The following is a 21,318-nucleotide window of genomic DNA, read 5'->3' on the forward strand; positions in this document are numbered from 1 at the left end:
ACGGGCGAGAGGAGAACAGGAGAGAGGAGAACAGGAGAGAGGAGAACAGGAGAGAGGAGAATGGGTGAGAGGAGAACAGGAGAGAGGACAACAGGAGAGAGGAGAACAGGAGAGCAGGAGAGAGGAGAGCAACAGAGAGGAGAGCAGCAAAGGTGTGAGCAGCAGAAACATGCAGCTTGTTGGAGGCACAACCCGTTCCATAGGATGTTGAGGCAGAGCTGAGTTTCCTCGACCTGTCTGCACAGCAGTGTCTCAGGAGGCTCAGGTCGTCACATCAGGTGGTGACAGACATCTGCAGCCTCCTGGAAGAAAAGCTGCTCCCTCTGGTCCTGGTGGCCACGTGTTACCAGTGGCTGTTAAAGTCACCACTGCCCTCAACTATTGGCTTCCTGATCGTTCCAGGGCTCTACTGGAGATATAATCAGGATCTCCTAGTTGGTGGTACAAATGTATAAAACAGGCGACTGTAAGGTTGTTTGCCAGAGTCGATTATTAGGTAAGCTTTGCCTGTGATGACACCAGTTAGAATGAGTGGGTGCTCGGGATTTGCATGTCTGACTGGCTTCCGACAGCTCCAGGGTGTCATTGACTGAACACACGTGGCAATCCACACAAAGCACACCACCCAGATCAACCAGGAGTATTTGTAAACCACAAGTGTTTGCACTCCATGAATGTGCAACTGGTGTGTAACAACAAAGAGTTATTTCTGAAGGTGTGTGCCAGATTCCCAGGGAGCTGCCATGATGCTTTCATCATGTGGCTGCCAAAGCCCCTGATGCTTTTGAACCTACAAGACAACTTAAAGGATAGTTGCTAAGAGACAAGGGATTACCCCTTCAAACATGGCATGAGAAACCCGATCAATGAAGCCCAACTATGCTACAATGAAAGCCAGATTACCACCAGATGTGTCACTGAGCAAACCATCGACATGTTGATGATAAGCATGATGTGCCCGGACAGATTTGGAAGCGTCCTTCAATATGCACCAGCCAGGGTCTCCAGAATGGTTCTGTTGTGCTGTACTGTGCATAACATTGTGCAGCAGTGAGATTTGGAGCTGCAGAAGGATCAAGGCATTGATCTAAAATCTTATGTGGAAAATCTGAGGTGGGGGTAAGGTAAAGGAGGAAGACGAGAAAGAGGAGGAGGAAGAAGTTGATGATGCAAATGCAGCTCCACATACTCACATTGCTGCTATGGATGCAGTTATTAATGTAAGGTTCATTAAGTTACCACCACTGGACCAGAACCACATGGACTGATCACTTTTCAATCCCGCCCTCACCATCCACAATGCTGCTGACACAAAGCAGTCCTGCTAACAAACACTGCACAACCCCTCATTGGTCAATGCCAATTCACGTCTTTCCATTTTCAAGAATGTGGAAAGTACGTTTCCAGCCAACAACCAACAGGGGAAAGTGGTGCAAAGTAATAAATTTTACATCATTCTTCTAAAGAACAGAAACTTCACAATCTAGCATTTTATCAAATGCCCATGAGTATACCCTTGTGTAATTACAAAGCTTTTGTCTTCTATTTCCTATCATGACTATGTGTTTTAACTCCTGTGACTTCAGCAGGGGTAGAGACAGGCTGCTGATCCCTGCTCTGATAGCCCAGATACTCTTGGACATTGACCTCTGGGTTTTGAAGCCCATGAGAGCCCCACCAAAGACTGCTCCACCTATACCTGTGCAGCGGCAGACTTGGCCATCAGGAGAGAAGGCAGCATGTTGGATATTGGCTGAGGAAGTGAGGAAACAGATGAGACATGGGAGCATTTTGTGCGGAGTCCCCACTTCCATATCTCTCATGGGCTAGCTGTACTTCAGAGCTGCCGCTCTGATGGAGAGCAGCTTGGTGCAGATCAATGAATTACTAGAAATACAAGGCTAAAGTATCTTTCATCCTATTTGAGGCTCCAGACATGTTGGCATCCAGAATCTACAGACAAGTCAGGCACAGATTCACCTGATTTCTGAGATTCGGTGATTGCCAAGATTGATGCTCCATGGAGTGAGCCACTCTATCTCTGCAAGAAGACATCATTGTAATGCCCTGCAACACCAACTCACTTGAGGCAAACTGCTCCATTCTCTCTACAATTGTAGACAGTGTGGAAGGTCTGATAATACATCTCACATTTGTTGGTGCTCCTCAGTGGTGACCCTTCTCATCGTCGGATCCCTGGTTACCACAACAGTGTCCAGCTGAGTAGAGCTTGGAGAGGGCTGCAGCCTCCCACATGGAGGGAAGGGAATTGGAGCAAGAAATATGTCAGCAAATCCATAGGGTGATATAGAATAATAGTCATGGCAGAATTCAACAACTCTCAAATAAACTGGCACAAAGAAGTAGCAAAAGGAGAAAAGGGAATTGAGTTTTATAGTGTATACAGGACTCCTTTCTCACTCACTGTGTAAGATGTCTAACAAGAACAGAATCACTGATGGAGCTAGTAATGGTTAATGGGTAATGATAGGAGATGTAAGAGTCAGAGAGCATCTCATTAGTAGTGATCACAACGTAGCAAGGTTCAAGTTTAGGATTGAGAGTAACATAATTGGGACAAAGACTAAGGTAATAGATTGGAAAAGAGCAAATTATGAGAAAAGGAGGGTTGAAATAAATAAGGTAAACTGGGAGAAAATCTTGAAAAACAAAGAAACAAAAACAAATAAAACAGTTGAAAATCTATAGCAACAAAAACTTGCATTTTTATAACAACGTTAACATAATAAAACTTCCTGAGGCACGTCACAGAAACATTATCAAACAAAATCTGGCAGTGAGTCACAGAAGGAGATATTAGGGCAGATGACCAAAAGCTTTGTCAAAGATATTGGTTTAAAACACATCTTAAAGGAGAAAGGAATGGTGGAAAGTTGGAGAGGAAACCCCAGAACTTTGAGCCTTGGCAGCTACTGGTCATCAATAGTGAAGCAACTAAAATGTTGATAAATATAGGCCAAGAGAATTTTATTCCACTAAAATCCGAAAACAAGAAATCTAATTGTGGGTCACCTTGGATGAATAAAGAATCAATGGGAAAATTGAATCTAAAGAAAAAAATGCACAGCAAGTACTTAGATACTGAAGGAGAAGAGGACAAAAGGGAATTCAAATAACTTAGAACATCAAGAAGACAGAAATAAATTACAAAATTAAATTATCAAGGATTATGAAAATCAATAATAGTGTTTTACAGACGTATAAATAATAAATGGAAATTAAAATAAGATAGGGCCACTAAAGAACGAGTACGATATACTGAGAGAGTAATGACTGAAGTTTTGAATAGATACTCTGCCTCAGGTTTAACTAAAGATAACAATCACAGAATTGTTACAGCACAGATGGAGGCCATTTGGCCCATCATGTCTGCACCGGCTCTCCGAATAAGCAAGTCACCTAATGCCATTCCCCCGCCTTCTCCTCATAACCCTGCATATTCTTCCTTTTCAGATAACACTCTAATTCCCTTTTGAATGCCTCAATTGAACCTGTTCCCACCAGAAGCTCAGGCAGTGCATTCCAGATCCTAACCACTCGCTGCATGAAGTTCTTCCTCATGTCACTCTTGCTTCTTTTGCCAAATTACTTTAAATCTGTGCCCTCTCATTCTTGATCCTTTCACAAGTGGGAACAGTTTTTCCCTATCTATTCTGTCCAGACTCTTCATGAATTTTAATATCTTTATCAAATCATCTCTCAGACTTGTCTTCTCATAAGAAAACAGTCCCACTTCTCCAACCTATTTTCATAACTGAAGTTCCTCATCCCTCAAACCATTCTTGTGAATCTTTTCTGCACTCTCTCCAACGCTTTCACACCTTTACTAAAGTGTGGAGCCCAGAACTGGATGCAATACTCCAGCTGTGGCCGAACTAATGTTTTATACAAGTTAAACATAACTTCCTTGCTCTTGTACTCTGTGCTCCTATTAATAAAACCTAGGATACTGTATGCTTTATGAACCACTCTCTCAACCTGTCCTGCCACCTTCAATGACTTATTCACACATCGGCCCAGGTCTCTCTGCTCCTACACCCACTTTAGAGTTGTTCCCTTTATGTCATATTGTTTCTCCATGTTCTTCCTACTAAAATAAATCACATCACATTTTTCTGCATTGTACTTCATCTGCCACCTGTCTGCCCATTCCACCAACCTGTCTATCACCTTTTGAAGATCCAAACTATCGTCCTCAGAGTTCACAATGCTTCCAAGTTTGTATCATCGGCAAATTTTGAAATTGTGCCCTGTATGCCAAGGTCTAGGTCATTAATGTATACCAGGAAGAGCAAGGGTCCCAACACTGACCACTGAGGAACTCCACTACAAACATTCCTCCAGCCCAAAAAACATCCATTCTCAACTACTCCCTGTTTCCTGTCACTCAGCTGTTGTATGACTGCTTCAAGTGTGATGTCCCTTTAAGATCTTAGTATGCTAATGAGCTCAGTAACAGTATGTAGTCATGTGACTAGAAGCCAGGTTAACTCTAACTGTAACGTCCAGACGAAGGTTATGTAAATAGTTTTGTCTGTATGTATAAACGCTTTAAGATGTTCAGAACGCTGTTAGAGATCTTCAGCCAATTGGACTCCATGCATCTCATTTATGTTGCATACGACCATATAAAGAACTCATTATATGGTGGCAGCAGTGGTGAAAACATAAGATCTACATTTGAAGACCACAGGTAAACCATCGGGTGGCGCAGTGGTTAGCACCACAGCTCCAGTGACCTGGGTTTGCTTCTGGGTACTGCCTGTGTGAAGTTTTCAAGTTCTCCCTGTGGCTGTGGTGGGTTTCCATGGGATGCTCTAGTTTCCTCCCACAGCCAACAACTTGCAGGTGGCTAGGTAAGTTGCACATAGTGTAGGTAGGTGGTAGGGAATGTAGGATTAATATAAATGGGTGGTTCATGGTCAGCACAGACTTGGTGGGCTAAAGGGCCTGTTTCAGAGCTATATCTCTCTTTGACTCTCAGATAGCTGTGAAAACAACCTTCCTACAGCAAAAGAGAGAAAGTTCAAAAGAAAGATCGTTTCTCCACCTGTAGAAAACAGAGCACTCAATGACAGGCTGCCAATCAATTCCTGTGATCAGGTGAGTCACTGTGCCAATGGTTGAGAAATCACAGTTAAAAAAAAGCCTCTGAAGACTTTTAAAAAAAGCTTTGAAGTGCTAACAAAATTCAAATGTTGTCAAAGGCTCTGTGGGAGACAGTGAAAAAACTGATCCCTCTCCCAGGCTGATCAAGGTTGGTGCCATTACAGGAGGTGTCCAATTGCAAAAAGCACAGAAACCCCCAAACACTGCAGCCAAAAGTTTTAAAGAAACAGTAAACAACTCGAGCCTCAAGAAGAGCTTCCATTCACGCAGCCACAGTAAAATAAATTAAATCATTTGAGCATCAAGAACATAAAAAAACTCTAGCAAAAAAAGCAATTAAACTGCTTATTAAACAGTTATGTAAACATACAAGCTAGAGTGCTGAAAGGAAGATAAACAGAGAGAACTCTCAAACACCTGCTCCTTTCCATCCAAGCAGCTAGTTTAAATAAAAGAGAATTTCTTTAAGGGGAAACAGCATAGAATGAATCGAACAAGTTTTAAAAGCAGTTTCAGGCCACAAATAGAAAAGTTAACATAAACGGTGCTGGAGGCACTCACAGAGCTGAACAAAGTTAAATATAAAGCAGAAAGCAGAAAGAACAGTAGAAACATGGACACCAAAGCTCCCAACATGAAATGGAAGGCCATTGATAACCTGTCTGAGTTCAAACTTTTGAAACAAAGTACGCAGTTTTGCTTCACAGATGAAGTGATTGTAAAACCAGAGAAGCAGGCAGTAAAATTACTAATAGCACTTGGAAATCAGAGGTTACATAGAGTCATATCTCTGGCTTATCTGAAGAGGACCAGAAAGATCCCACAAAGATATGGAAAGTGCCAGAAGATCAGCTCCAGTTAAGAGTGAATTTTAGAATTCACCTTGGAATTGATGTTCTACAGACATTAGCTACAGGAATCAATAGATCAGTTCATCAGTAGATGGCGTAGTAAGGGCAACAAATGCGACTTCTCAGAAACTGAGCTGTCGCAGTGACTAATGGAGCTGGTAATTGTCTCAACACCTGTTGAAGCATTTCAAAAAGATCTCTTGAGGAAAAAGGTCACAGTATTGATGTGCTGCTAGACGATGGCAGGGAAAATGAAGCCATTGTAGCTGGACAACAGCATCTGCAAGCACTAGGTACAGTTAACAGTATTGGCACCGTAACCAGGCTGAAAAGAGCAAGCAAGATATTTGTTAAGTGTGGTTTGTCCCACTCACCATGAAGTTGTCCTGTATTTTGAAACCTGTGCAAGGTGTGCGGTGCAATAGGACACTGGGCCATCCTATGTAAGAAATCTGGCTCTAAAGAAGCAGCCTGAGGTCACAGGAGGACACAAACAAACAGACGACAGGTGCAGCAACAGCGTAACAGCAGCAAGGAGAGATCCAGAGACTTGCACAAACATGAGCTGATATATGAAGTCCACAGCGAAACAGAACTGAGATAAAACTCAGAGTGGAACAATTCCCAGCTCAAAGATGAACAGGCATTCCACATTGTGAACCTGACACATTTTTTTGATGGAGGCAAACAACTGGAAGCTTTTGCTCTATTCGCATCATGTGCCCAAAGCAAGCTGGCAAACATACACTCAGGGTTAAGATTGACACCTGCACGAGTGGAATTATCCTACCAGTCCGTATCCTGAAGGCTATGTACCAGAGTCATTGGAAATCAATAATACAACTGACAATTGCCAAGTTATCTGCACACAATAGGTCACTTATCCCTTGCAGTAGCACACTAACAATGCAATGCAGCTATGGCAAGTCGGCATGGAAACCACAAATATTCTACCTGGTAGACATGAGTGGACCAGCAGTGGCAGGACTCCCAATGTGTCGGGACCTCAACATTGTGACAATCCACAAGATCACCAAGCTACCCATTACAGCAGAAGAGAACAATGGTATCCATATTGAGTCAGTCGAGCGATTATAACAAATGGACCCAGACTGGGTCAATGCCATGGGAGGCTCCAAAGGCGATGCTGTACTGCACCTCAGAGAGGATGCACTCCATGTGTCCAGCCCCTTGATGGTCTGAGATTGAATCTCATTCCTTTCAGGATCTCAGTCGTTCTGGTTTGGAGAGTATCAGACCCTTCTCAGAGAGATCACACCAAGAGAGTGAAGGTCCAAAATCAGATGGTGAAAGTTCTTTGTCAACAGGCAGTGTTTGCTCGTGCTCCAGCTACTCAGAAGAAGAGACTGATGTTGTAAGCATCGAGAAGCAAAGGCTGGCAGTGGGGAGCACTGCCAAAGGGACATCTCCATGGACCGGCACTCGTTTGCAGACACTGGTCAGCATCAAACAGTGCAGTTTGGAAATCCAGCAACAGCACAACTATGCCATGCCCTCTCCTCTGCTCTCTAGAGAACCGCTAGCATCACAACAAGCCAGAACAGACAGGTACCTCCATGAAGCCAAGTACTCCTTGCCCAACAGGTCCTCAATCTTGTGCCCCAGGCCTTCGGATGTGGAGGATGAGGAGAGGCAAAGGACAGCACTGTCCTGAAGAGGCAGAGGAGGAATGAGTTGAAGCATTGTCTTTGGCTCTTTGAGATGAGGTGCTGTAACTTTCCAAGAATGACAAGGTCTCAAAAGTGGTCATTCTGAGAAAAGCAACAGAGTATGTGAGCAGGCTGAAGGTAGGGCAACAGAAACTAAATGCAGAGAGGGAGAAACTTCAGAAAAAACAGTAACAGATGAGATGCAAACTCCCTGAATAAGAGTTGTCAAACCACCAAGAGCTCTGGATTTATTTCCCCTACATTTCCCCTTCAAGGGAATATACCCCTGAAAATGCCCAAACTATATCTTCTTTGAAGGTAGCCCATTGTTCAGCGACAGTTTTTTCCTCCAACCTTTGATCCCAATTTATTCAGACCAGATCCATTGAAGTCATTCCCCGATGAAATTGGCTTTCCCCCAGTTAATTATTCTTTTTCTAAGTTATTCTTTGTCCTTTTCCATGACTAACATAAACCTTATGATACCATGATCACTGCCCCCTAAATGTTCTCCTACTGATATTTGATCTACTTGGCTCACCTGATTCCCAAGAAGCAGGTTTAACAGTGCGTCCTATTCGCGTTGCACTGGAAACATATTGCTGTAGAAAATTTTCCTGAACATACTCTAGAAACTCTTACTCCTCTCTGCCCTTTACACTTCTACTATCCCAGTCTATATTTGGATAATTAAATTCTCAAATTCATGCATCTCTCTGCAATTTCCTTGCAATTCAGTTCCTCTTCATCCTTTCCACTAGTTGGTGGCCTACAGACTACAGTGAGCAATGTAATTGCACCTTTTTTGTTCCTTAGTTCTAGCCAAATAGATTCCATTCATGACTGCTCAGGGATATCCTCTCTCTCCAGCACTGCAATGCTCTGCTCAATCAATACTGCCATCCCTCCCTCTTTTCTTCCTTTCCTATCAAAATAAACAGTTCACTAGAAGATGAGCTTAAAGACAATATTAATCCATTTGGGATAGAAAGGGAAAAATTTAACTGGTAAACTAGCAAAACTGCGAGAGGATGAAACTGCAGGTCTGGATGGTATACACCCATGCATATGGAATGAGTCTAGGGAGGATATAACAGAGTCATTAATTTATAGATACAGAAGTTTCTTAGAAGAGGGGGCCATGCCAGAGGAGTGGTGAACAGCTAATGTTCTTCCTACATACAAAAAGGGAGAGAAAACAAAACCGGGGAACTATGGACCAGTCAACTTAATGTCAGTGGTTGGAAAGATTCTAAAATTGATACAAAAAAAGTCATAGACGAGCAGCTGGAGACATAAAATAGAATTTAAAAAAATAGTCAACATGGATTCCGAAAGCCTAAGTCATGCTTAACTATCCTGACAGAATTCTTTGAAGGGGTCATGGAAAAAGTAGACAAGGGCAATGCAGTATATGTCATCCAATTGAATTTTCAAACGCCTTCGATAAGGTATCACATGGGGTAGGCTTATATCAAAGATTAGGACATGTGGAGTCAAGGGACAAATAGCTGAATGAATATCAAATTACTTAAAAATAGAAAGCAGAGAGTCGTTGTACAGGGTAATTATTCAGATGGGAGGAAGATAGAAAGCAGTTTTCCAGAAGGATCAGTGCTGGGACCACTGTCATTCATAATTTACATTAATGATTTGGACTTCGGAACAATTAACTCAGAAAAGCAGAACCGTCACCTACACCTTAGAAAAAAGAAACTGAATGGCGAAGAGCAAAGGGATCTAGTGATACAGGTGAACCAATCATTAAAAGCAGCATCACTGGTCAGCAAAGCATTCAAAATGCTAACAAATCATTGGGATTTATTTCTAGGAGTACAGAATTCAAAAGTAGTGAAGTCATATTTAACATGTACAGGACCCTGGCTAGGTCTTAGTGTTATGCACAGTGCTGGTGTCCAGATTCTAAAAGGGACATAGAAACATTGGAGAAAAAAAGATTTACAAGAATGGTGCCAGAACTGAGAGATTATAGCTGTAGGGAAAGATAGAACAGGCTGTTTTTTTTCTTTCGAAAAGAGAAGACATAGCGGTCTTTAAAAATTATGAATGAGTTGGGCAGAGTAAATGTGGAGAGAATCCAAAACTCAGGGCTGTAAGTTCAAGATGGTTACAAACAAATCCAATACAGAAATAAAGAGAAATTATTTTACTCAGCGAGTTGATAGAATGTGGAACTTGTTACCACAAAAAGTGATTGAGGCAAATATCTCAGATACTTTCAAAAGAAAACAAGATAAGTACATGAGAGAAAAGGGAATAGAAGCATATGTTGAAATGCAGAGATGGAGTTTGATAGAATAGGAGAAGACTTGTGTGGAGTATAAGCACCAGCACGGACTAGTTGGGCCAAATGGCCTGTTCAATGCTGTATATTCTATATAATTCGATGTACTCCCCACAGCTGTCCATACTACCACTGTGTTGCTCTTGTTCACTTGTGAAGTACGAGTCTTCAGGTGAAAACCCAACTATGAGTGGAATTTTAACATGTGCATGGCTTTGGGTACAGGTGAGAGGGGGTTAAATCAGGGGACAGTGACAGCACGGCAGGAAATCAGCTCCAACCTGTTGACTTCTGCCTTTCACTCCTCTGTGTTAGACTGTATGCCACAAACCCCTTGGGAGAGGCCAGTTGCCAATTAAAGTATGTTAATCACTCCGTTCAAGTGGTTTAAGTTTAATGTTGGATCCACGGGTTTCCTGGGCTTCCTGAAAGTTGCCAGAGAAGGCAAGGTGAGAGCACAGTGGCAACTGAGGGGCTGAATAAATAGTGAAATAAATACTCTGTACTTACTTAGCTACTTTCTTAACTGTGAGTGGGAAAGTGTTTGTTCACAATACTTTTACTGAAGGTTACTTTCTACACTTTGGAGGTTTTCTCAATTACATCAGGATGAGTGGCACTATAGCTGCCAAGGATTGGACCTTGGACATGGACCAATGTGACCACCACCAACACCAGCAGAGAGGGGAGCAGCACTGGTACTTACTGACTGACCCACTTCCTAAGAATGGATTGGTCACTCCCTCCAACTCACCTCCTGTAAAACTGGCAGAAGAGGGTGGGTTGATTGGGTTTGAAACTTTTCACCCAACTCAAACCCACTCATTCTTGGGGGTTAAACTCACCATCTTTGGTCATCTTTGGCTAAACCACCAGGTAATCTAGGGTGAGCTGCACCATGAACACTTCACCCAGTTGTTTTCCAAAATGGCAGTTGGGTCCTTTCTGCATCATAACACCTCAATTTGAATATTAAAGAACCTAACGCCCAAAACAGGCGGGCCCGATCACTGCTCAGTAGCCTGCTGGCCTCAGCATGGTACTGACTGGATCAGGATCGGGAACAGGGACAATATTCCTCTACAACTTTTGGAGTGTTACCATCTGGCAGACCCAGTGAAAATATTAATAGACTAAATGGTGGCACAGTGGCACAGTGGTTAGCACTGCAGCCTCACAGCTCCAGTAATCCAGGTTCAGTTCTGAGTGCTGCCTGTGCAGAGTTTGCAAGGTCTCCCTGTGACCGTGTGGGTTTCAGCCGGGTGCTCTGATTTCCTCCCACAGCCAAACACTTGCAGGTTGATAGGTAAATTGGCCATTGTAAATTGCCCCTAGTGTGGGTAGGTGGTAGGAGAATTGTGGGGCTGTGGTAGGGAATATGGGATTAATGTAGGATTGGTGTAAATTAGTGGTTAATGGTTGGCACTGACTCAGTCAACCAAAGGGCCTGTTTCAGTGATGTATCTCTCTATAACTCTAAATGCTGAATATGTCCAAGCAACAAAAAGCAGCAATCAATGAGACTAATAGGATGTTGAATTACCTAATCAAAATAGTAGAACATCAATGAGGAGGTAATGTAATTCATCATAACTATATAACAATGCAAATCATAAGCATTATATTGAGATAAATCCTGCTGGAGTGGGGCATCTCACAGCATGGGTTGTTTATTAGACCTTTTCCAGCATCCAACCACCATTAAATTGTATGGTTTTTCAGAGGCTGAATAACATTTTGCACCAGAATTCCCGCTGTGGATCCAAGTATTGATTATTAATTACTGTGTCCATACACTGGAACATTGTAATTTCATATCTAACAGATGATTGATTTCAGAGAGATGGTTAAGGTTGTGTGACCCTGGTTGATTTATTTTATCAGTTCTGGTTTACCTGATTGTGCAACTTCTGAAACAGGCTTGTCTTGTACATGAGCCATGTGACCAAGGATGGAGAAGATGGCAAATCCAGCAAACACACTCGTAGCACAATTAACAACACAGACAATGATGGTATCTGTGTAACAGTTGTTGTGGAATTTGTTGTAGGATGACAGTGTTATTAAAGTGCCCCAACTCACTCCAAGAGAATAGAAAATTTGCGTTGCAGCATCTTTCCAGACCTGGTAATTAGAAAGTAGAATTAGTCAGGAGTGTGAGATTTTACATGAACTCTGGCAGCTGTGGTAAGCTTATCTGCTTCTAGTTCCATAATAGCCGAGTCCTCCCCACCCCCAACCACAATATCATTAGACCACCCGATCACCATCTGCTCCACGACCACCATCTCACCATCCGACCACCATCTCACCCATCGCTCACCATCTCACCCCCCGACCATGATCTCATCATCCGACCACCATCTCACCTTCTGAGCAGCATCTCAGCCCCCGACCATCATCTCACCCATCAACCACCATCTCACCCTTCGGCCAAGATCTCACTCTCTGACCACCATCATCATCCCCCGCGTCCGCCATCTACAACCTCCAACCACCATCGCTTCCCCCTGACCACCATCTCACCCACCGACCACCATCTCTCCTCCGACCACCATCTCACCCGACCCCTCCCGACCGCCATCTACAACCTCCAACCACCATTTCACCCCTCGACCACCTTCTCACCCTCCGACCACCATCTCACCTCCGCTACCACCATATCACCCTCCGACTACAATCTCACCCTCCGACCAACATCACAAATCCAACCACCATCTCACCCTCCGACCACCATCTCACCCCCACTACCACCATATCACCCTCCGACCACAATCTCACCCTCTGACCAACATCACACATCCAACCACCATATCACCCTCCGACCACAATCTCACCCCCACTACCACCATATCACCCTCCGACCACAATCTCACCCTCCGACCAACATCACACATCCAACCACCATATCACCCTCCGACCACAATCTCACCCTCTGACCAACATCACACATCCAACCACCATCTCACCCTCCGATCACCATCACACCTTCCGACCAACATCTCACCCACCGACCAACATCTCACCCACCGACCAACATCTCACCATCGACCACCATCTCCTCTCCGACCACCATCTCCTCCTCTGACCACCATCAATATCCTCCAACTACCATGTCACCTTCCGACCAGCATCTTACCCCCCGACCACCATCTCACACTCCGAGCTCCATCTCCCCAAATCACCATCTAACCCACCGACCAGCATTTCACCCACCGACCACCCACTCACCCTCTGACCACCATCTTCCCAAATCATCATCTAACCCACCAAACTGCATCTCACCCACAGACCATCCACTCACCCTCCGACCACCATCTCCCCAAATCACCATCTAACCCACCGACCAGCATCTCAACCACCGACCACCCACTCAGCCTCCGACCACCATCTCACCCTCTGACCACCATCTCACCCTCTGACCACCAACTCACCCTCTGACCACCATATTCCCCAACGCCCCCCACCAACCACCATCTCACCCTCCCAACACCAACTCCCCTCCAACCAACATCTCCTCCCCTCACCACAATCTACACCTTCCAACCTCCATCTCCCCTCCGACCACCATCAAACCCACCAACCACCATCTCCACTCTGACCACCATCTATACCCTCCAACCACCATATCCCCTCAGACCACCATCTAACCCTTTAACCGCCATCTCCCCTCCAACAACCATCAAACCCTGCGACCATAATCTCAACCTCCGATGACCATTGCCCCTCCGACCACCATCTCACCCTCTGAACACCATTTCACCCCCCCCGACCACCATCTTACCCTCCAACCATCATCTTCTGTCCGACCACCATCTTACAATCCGACCACCATCTCACCCTCCGACCACCATCTCATCCCTCGATGACCATCACACCCTCCAACCTCCATACCATCCTCTGACTAGCATCTCAGCTCCCAACCACCATCTCACACTCCGACCCCAATCTCTCACCACCGCCCCCCCCCCCACCACCATCTCAACCTCTGACCACAATCTTACCCTCCGACCACCATCTCACCCTCCAACCACCATCTCACCCTCCAACCACCATCTCACGCCCCGACCACCATCTCATCCGCCGACCACCATATCATCCTCTGACCAGCATCTCACCCCCCGACCACTATCTCAACCCCGACAACCATCTCACCCCCCTACCACCATCTCACCCTCTGACCACAATCTCACCCTCCGAACACCATCTCACCCTGCCACCACTTTCTCACCCTCCGACCAGCATCTCACCCTCCAACTACCATCTCACCCTCCGACAACCACCTCAACCCCCCTACCACCTTCTCACCCTCTGACCACCATCACACCATCCGACCACCATCTCACCCCCGACCACCATCTCACCCCCCGACCACCATCTCACCCTCCGACCACAATCTCATCCACCGACAACCAACTCACTCTCCAACCATCATCTCACCCTCCCACTAGCATCTCCCCCCTGACCACCATCTCACCCATCGATAAACATCTCCCTTCCGACCACCATCTCACCGTCCAACCACCATCTCACCCTCCAACCACCATCTCCCCTCCGATCACCATCTACACACTCCAACAAACATCTCCCCTCCGACCAGCATCTAACCCTCGAACCACCATCTCTAACCAGACCAACATCTCACTTTCTGACAACCATCTCACCCACCGACCAACATCTCTCCCCCCCACCCCCGACCACCATCTCACCCTCCGACAACCATCTCAACCCCCTATCACCATCTCACCTCCGACAACCATTTCATCCTCCGACCACAATCTCACCTTCTGAACACCATCTCACCCTCCAAACACCATCTCACCCCCCCCAACCACCATCTCATCCACCGACCACCAACTCACCCTCCAACCACCATCTCACCCTCCCACTACCATCTCCTCCCTGACCACCATTTCACCCATCGATCAACATCTCCCCTTCCGACCACCATCTCACCTTCCAACCACCATCTCACCCTCCAACCACCATCACCCCTCGACCACCATCTCACCCACTGATCACCATCTCCCCTCCCACCACCATCTACACACTCCAACAAACATCTCCCCTCTGACCAGCATCTAACCCTCCAACCACCATCTCTACCCAGACCACCATCTCACTTTCTGACCTCCATCTCACCCACCGACCACCATCTCACCCTCCGACCAACATCACTCCCCCCCACCCCCGACCACCATCTCACCCTCTCACCACCATCTCCTCCCCAAATACTATCTCCTCCCCTTAGCACCATCTCACCCTCTGACCACCATCTCACCCTCCAACCACCATTAACACTCTCCAACTACCATCTCAGCCTCTGAAACCATCTCACTTTCCGACCACCATTTCACCCTCCGACCAACATCTCTCCCCCCCACCCCCGACCACCATCTCACCCTCTGACCACCATCTCCTCCCCAAATACTATCTCCTCCCCTTAGCACCATCTCACCCTCTGACCACCATCTCACCCTCCAACCACCATTAACACTCTCCAACTACCATCTCAGCCTCTGACACCATCTCACTTTCCGACCACCATTTCCCCAGGCCACCATCTAACATTCCGACTATTATCTCCCCCTGACCACCATCTGACCCTCCGACCACCATCTCACCCACCAATCAACATCTCCCCTCCGACCACCATCTCACCCTCTGACCACCATAACACACTCCGACAACCATCTCACCCTCTGACCAGCATCACACCTTCCGACCACCAACTCGCCCTCCAACAACATGTCCCCTCTGACCACCATCTCACCCTCCGACCATCATCTCGCCCCCCAACCACCATCTCACCCCTCGACCACCATCTCACCCTCCGACCACCATCTCACACTCCGACTACCATCTCACCCCTCGACCACCATCTCACCCCTCAACCACAATCTCACCCCCCGACCACCATCTCACCCTCTGACCACCAGCTCACCCTCCGACCACCATCTCACCCACCGACCTGCATCTCCCTCCAACCACCATTTCTCCACACCCCCCCCGACCACCATCTCACCCTCCCACCACCATCTCCTCCCCGAATATCATCTCCTCCCCTGATCGCCATCTACACCCTCCAACCACCATCTCCTCTCCAACCACCAACTAACCCTCCGACCACCATCTCTACCCAGACCATCATCTCACCTTCCGACCACCATTTCCCCTCCAACCACCATCTACACCCTCCAACCACCATCTCCCCTCCAACCACCATCTACACCCTCCAACCACCATCTTCCTCTCCGACCACCATCTCCCCTCCGACCACCATCTCACCCTTTGACCACCATCTCCCCCTCCGATCACCATCTTACCCTCCGACCACCATCTCACCTTCCAACCACCGTCGCACCTCCGACCACCATCTCCCCTCTGACCACCATCTCCCCTCTGACCACCATCTCACCCTCTGACCACCATCTCACCCTCTGACCACCATCTCACCCTCCGACCACCATCTCCCCTCCGACCACCATCCCACCCTTTGACCACCATCTCCCCCTCCGATCACCATCTTACCCTCCGACCACCATCTCACCTTCCAACCACCGTCGCACCTCCGACCACCATCTCCCCTCTGACCACCATCTCCCCTCTGACCACCATCTCACCCTCTGACCACCATCTCACCCTCTGACCACCATCTCACCCTCCGACCACCATCTCACCCTCCGACTACCATCTCATCCCAACCACCATCTCACCCTCTGACCCTCCTCTTACCCTCGACCACCATCTCCACTCCAACCACCATCTCATCCCAACCACCATCTCCCCTCTGACCACCATCTCCCCTCTGACCACCATCTCACCCTCTGACCACCATCTCACCCTCCGACCACCATCTCACCCTCCGACTACCATCTCATCCCAACCACCATCTCACCCTCCGACCATCATCTTACCCTCCGACCACCATCTCCACTCCAACCACCATCTCAACCTCTGACCACCATCTCATCTCTGACCACCATATACCCGCCAACCACCATCTAACCCTCCAACCACCCTCTTCACCCAGACCACCATCTCACTCTCCGACCAACATCACATCCCCCCAACCACATCTCCCCCTCCGACCACCATCTCACCCTCCGACCACCTTCTCACCCTCTGACCACCACCTCACACTCCAATCACCATCTCCCCTTCGACCACCATCTCACCCATCTACCAACATCTCACCCAGCGACCACCATCTCACCCACCGACCACCATCTCACCCCACCGACCACCATCTCACCCTTTGACCACCATCTCCCCCTCCGATCACCATCTTACCCTCCGACCACCATCTCACCTTCCATCCACAGTCTCACCTCCGACCACCATCTCCCCTCTGACCACCATCTCCCCTCTGACCACCATCTCACCCTCTGACCACCATCTCACCCTCCGACCACCATCTCACCCTCCGACCACCATCTCACCCTCCGACCAACATCACATCCCCCCAACCACATCTCCCCCTCCGATCACCATCTTACCCTCCGTCCACCATCTCACCCTCCGACCACCTTCTCACCCTCTGACCACCACCTCACATTCCAATCACCATCTCCCCTTCGACCACCATCTCACCCATCTACCAACATCTCACCCAGCGACCACCATCTCACCCACCGACCACCATCTCACCCACCGACCACCATCTCACCCCACCGACCACCATCTCACCCTTCGACCACCATCTCACCCTCTAACCACCATCTCTATTTTGACTGTCGTACAATTTACTGCATTTTTGTGGTTTTGTTTAACAGTTGATTTCTTTTAAATTCATGTCTTCCAATTTCATTGTTTATTTTATCACAGCTCCTTCCATGCATGAAACCTTTGAGTCTCTGGATTAAACGGAACAGCAACAGCATGGATATGAAATTGGCTGAGAGCCAGCAAACAGAGAGTGGCGGTGAACGATTGTTTTGGACTTGACGAAGGTATATAGAGGGGTTCCCCAGGGGTCAGTATTGGCATCCCTGCTTTTCTTGATATAAATTAATGACTTGGACTTGGGTGTGTAGGGCAAAATTCAAAATTTGTACAAAGCACAAAGCTTTGAAGTATTGTGAACTGTGAGGAGGTTAGTGATAAACTTCAAGAAGGCATAGACAGGCTAGTGGAATGGACGGACAAGTGGCGATGAAATTTAATGCAGAAAAGTGTGAAGTGATTCATTTTGGTTGGAAAAATGAGGAGAAGCAAGATAAATTCTAACGGGGTGCAGGAGTAGAGGGACCTGCCAATATATGTGCACAAATCATTGACAGTTGCAGGGCAGATTGAGAAAGCGGTTGATAAAGCTTATGGAATCCTGGGCTTTATAAATAGGAGCATGGAGGACAAAAACAAGGAAGTTCTGATAAACCTGGATAAAACACTGGTTTGGTCTAAACTGTACTATCGTGTTCTGTGCAGCACACTTTTGGAAGGGTTTTAAGGCATTAGAGAGGGTGCAGCTTGGAGAATCTGTGTCTGCTCTCCTTGGTGAAGAGAAGATTAAGAAGAGATTTGATAGAGGTGTTGAAAATCATGAGGGGTCTGGACAGAGCAGAAGAAACTGTTCCCATTGACTGAAGGATCCAGACCAGAGGACAACGATTTAACGTAAATGGCAAAAGAAGCAACAGTGACATGATGAAAACTGTTTTTACACAGTGAGTGGTTAGGATCTGGAATGTACTGCCTGAGAGTGTGGTGGAGACATAGACATAGAGCACTGAAACAGGCCCTGGAATTAACTGAGACTTTCAAAAGAGAATTGGATGATTGTCTGAAGAGAAAAAAATTTCAGGGCTACAGTGTGAAGACAGGGGAGTTGGACTCAGTGAGTTGTTCTTGCAAAGAACTGGGATGGCCCCAAGGGCCAGATGGCACCGTTCTCTGCTGTAACCAATCGATGATTCTGTGATTCACTTGCAATCTCATGAGAGTGCTGTGAAATCTTATTATTTTTAACAGTCCTTCACAAAGTTTGTGTTAGAGCTGGAGAAAAAGGATCTGTTGCCGGATTTGCAACACTTGGGCCCGTTGCATGGAGCAGGAAAGAGGTCCCAAGAAGGAGGGACAGAGCTGGGGAAATTCTGGTATTGAGTGGCCAGGTGCTGCTCCCTGAGGTTCGGGATTTGGAGCTTTGATGTCGTCCCCTCAGCCCAGGAACTAGGCCCCGCTCTGGGTCACTTTGTGTTGGCTGAGGGCGGCCAGATTGTACGGAGCCCAAGCCGCTTCAATGTGTTGGGTTCAGGTGACAACCTAGTGATCTTGCTGGCAGCCGAGCACCCCGCTGCCCGGAACCGGGAGGCCCAGCAGCCCAGCATCAACTGGAGCCACTGTCATCTCGGCTTATAGAGTCATAGAGTTATACAGCACAGTCACAGGACCTTCGGCCCATCCTGTCTGTGCCGGCCATCAAGCACCTATCTATTCTAATCCCATTTTCCAACACTTGGCCCATAGCCTTGTATGCTATGGCATTTCAAGTGCTCATCTAAATACTTCTTACATGTTGTGAGGGTTCCTGCCTCTACCACCCCTTCAGGCAGTGCGTTCCAGATTCCAACCACCCTCTGGGTGAAAAAAGTTTTCCCAAATCCCCTCTAAACTTCCTGCCCCTTACTTTAAAATATGCCCTCTGGTTATTGACCCCTTCGCTAAGGGAAAAGGTTTCTTCCAATCTAACCTATCAATGCCCCTCATAATTTTGTATATCTCAATCAGGTCTCCCCTCAGCCTTCTCTGCTCTAAGGAAAACAACCCTCGCCTATCCAGTCTCTCTTCATAGCTGAAATGCTCCAGCCCAGGCAACATCCTGGTGAATCTCCTCTGCACCCTCTCCAGTGCAATCACATCCTTCCTATAGTGTGGTGACCAGAACTGTACACAGTACTCCAGCTGTGGCCTAACTAGCGTTTTATACAGCTCCATCATAACCTCCCTCCTTTTATATTCTATGCCTCGGCTAATAAAGGCAAGTATCCCATATGCCTTCCTAACCTCATTATCTGTAATGCTGCCTTCAATGAACGATGTACAAGTACACCAAGTTCCCTTTGACCCTTTGTACTTCATAGGGTCCTACCATTCATTGTATATTCCCTTGCCTTGTTAGTCCTCCCAAAATGCATCAACACACACTTCTCAGGATTAAATTCTATTTGCCCCTGCTCCACTCATCTTACCAACCCATCCATATCATCCTGTAATCTAAGGCTTTCCTCCTCTATATTTACGACATCACCAATTTTCATGTCATCTGCAGACTTACTGATCACACCTGCTATATTCACGTCTAAATCATTAATGTACACTACAAATAGCAAGGGTCCCAGCACTGATCCCTGTGGAACACCACTGGTCACAGGCTTCCACTCACAAAAACAACATTCAACCATCACTCTCTACCTCCCGCCACTAAGCCAATTTTGAATCCAATTTGCCAAATTGCCCTGGATTCCATTGGCTCTTACCTTCTTAACCAATCCCCCATGTGGGACCTTATCAAAAGCCTTACTGAAGTCCATGTTGACTACATCAACTGCTTTACCCTCATCGACACATCTAATCACCTCCTCGAAAAATTCAATCAAGTTTGTTAGACACAATCTCCCCCTGACAAAGCCATGCTGATTATCCCTGATTAATCCCTGACTCTCCAAGTGGAGATTAATCCTGTCCCTCAGAATTTTTTCCAATAGTTTCCCTCCCACTGATGTTAGACTCACTGGATTGTAATTACCTGGTCTATCTCTGCTACCCTTCTTGAATAATGGTACCACATTCGCTGTCCTCCAGTCCTCTGGCACCTCTCCTGTGGCCAGAGAGGATTTGAAAATTTGTGTCAGAACCCCTTCTATCTCCTCCCTTGCCTCATGTAACAGCCTGGGATACGTCTCATCTGGGCCTGGGGATTTATCCACTTTTAATCCTGCTAAAACAGCTAATATTTCCTCCCTTTCAATGCTAATTTGTTCAAGTATATCACAATCTCCATCCCTGATCTCTACACCTACATCGTCCTTATCCATAGTGAATACAGATGAAAGTAATCAATTAAAACCTCACCTGTGTCCTCCGGCTCCACACACAGTTTGCCACTTTGGTCTCTAATGGGCCCTATTCCTTCCCTGGTTATCCTCTTGCCCTTAATACACTTAGACAATGCCTTGTCCTCCCGTATTTTTTCATGTCCCCTCTTCGTTCTCCTAATTGCTTTCAGTACCACCACCCCCCTACACATTCTATACTCCTCTAGTGCCTCCACTGTTTTCAGTGCTCTGAATCTGCCATAGCCTCCTTTTTTTCCCTGATCCAATCCTCTATTTCCCTTGACATCCAGGGTTCCCTGGACTTG

General features: G+C 46.8%; 1 protein-coding gene across 1 annotated transcript in view; it reads right to left on the reverse strand.

The window, feature by feature from the left end:
• LOC137377942 (sodium- and chloride-dependent neutral and basic amino acid transporter B(0+)-like) overlaps positions 1 to 21,318 on the reverse strand; it is a 96,746-nt gene that overhangs the window by 42,027 nt on the left and 33,401 nt on the right. The window contains exon 7 of the mRNA XM_068048006.1: positions 11,852 to 12,080. Coding sequence (XP_067904107.1) covers positions 11,852 to 12,080 — 229 coding nt within the window. The remainder of the gene's footprint in view (positions 1 to 11,851; positions 12,081 to 21,318) is intronic.

Source organism: Heterodontus francisci, chromosome 15 (genome assembly GCF_036365525.1).
Source record: "Heterodontus francisci isolate sHetFra1 chromosome 15, sHetFra1.hap1, whole genome shotgun sequence".
NCBI lineage: Eukaryota > Metazoa > Chordata > Chondrichthyes > Heterodontiformes > Heterodontidae > Heterodontus > Heterodontus francisci.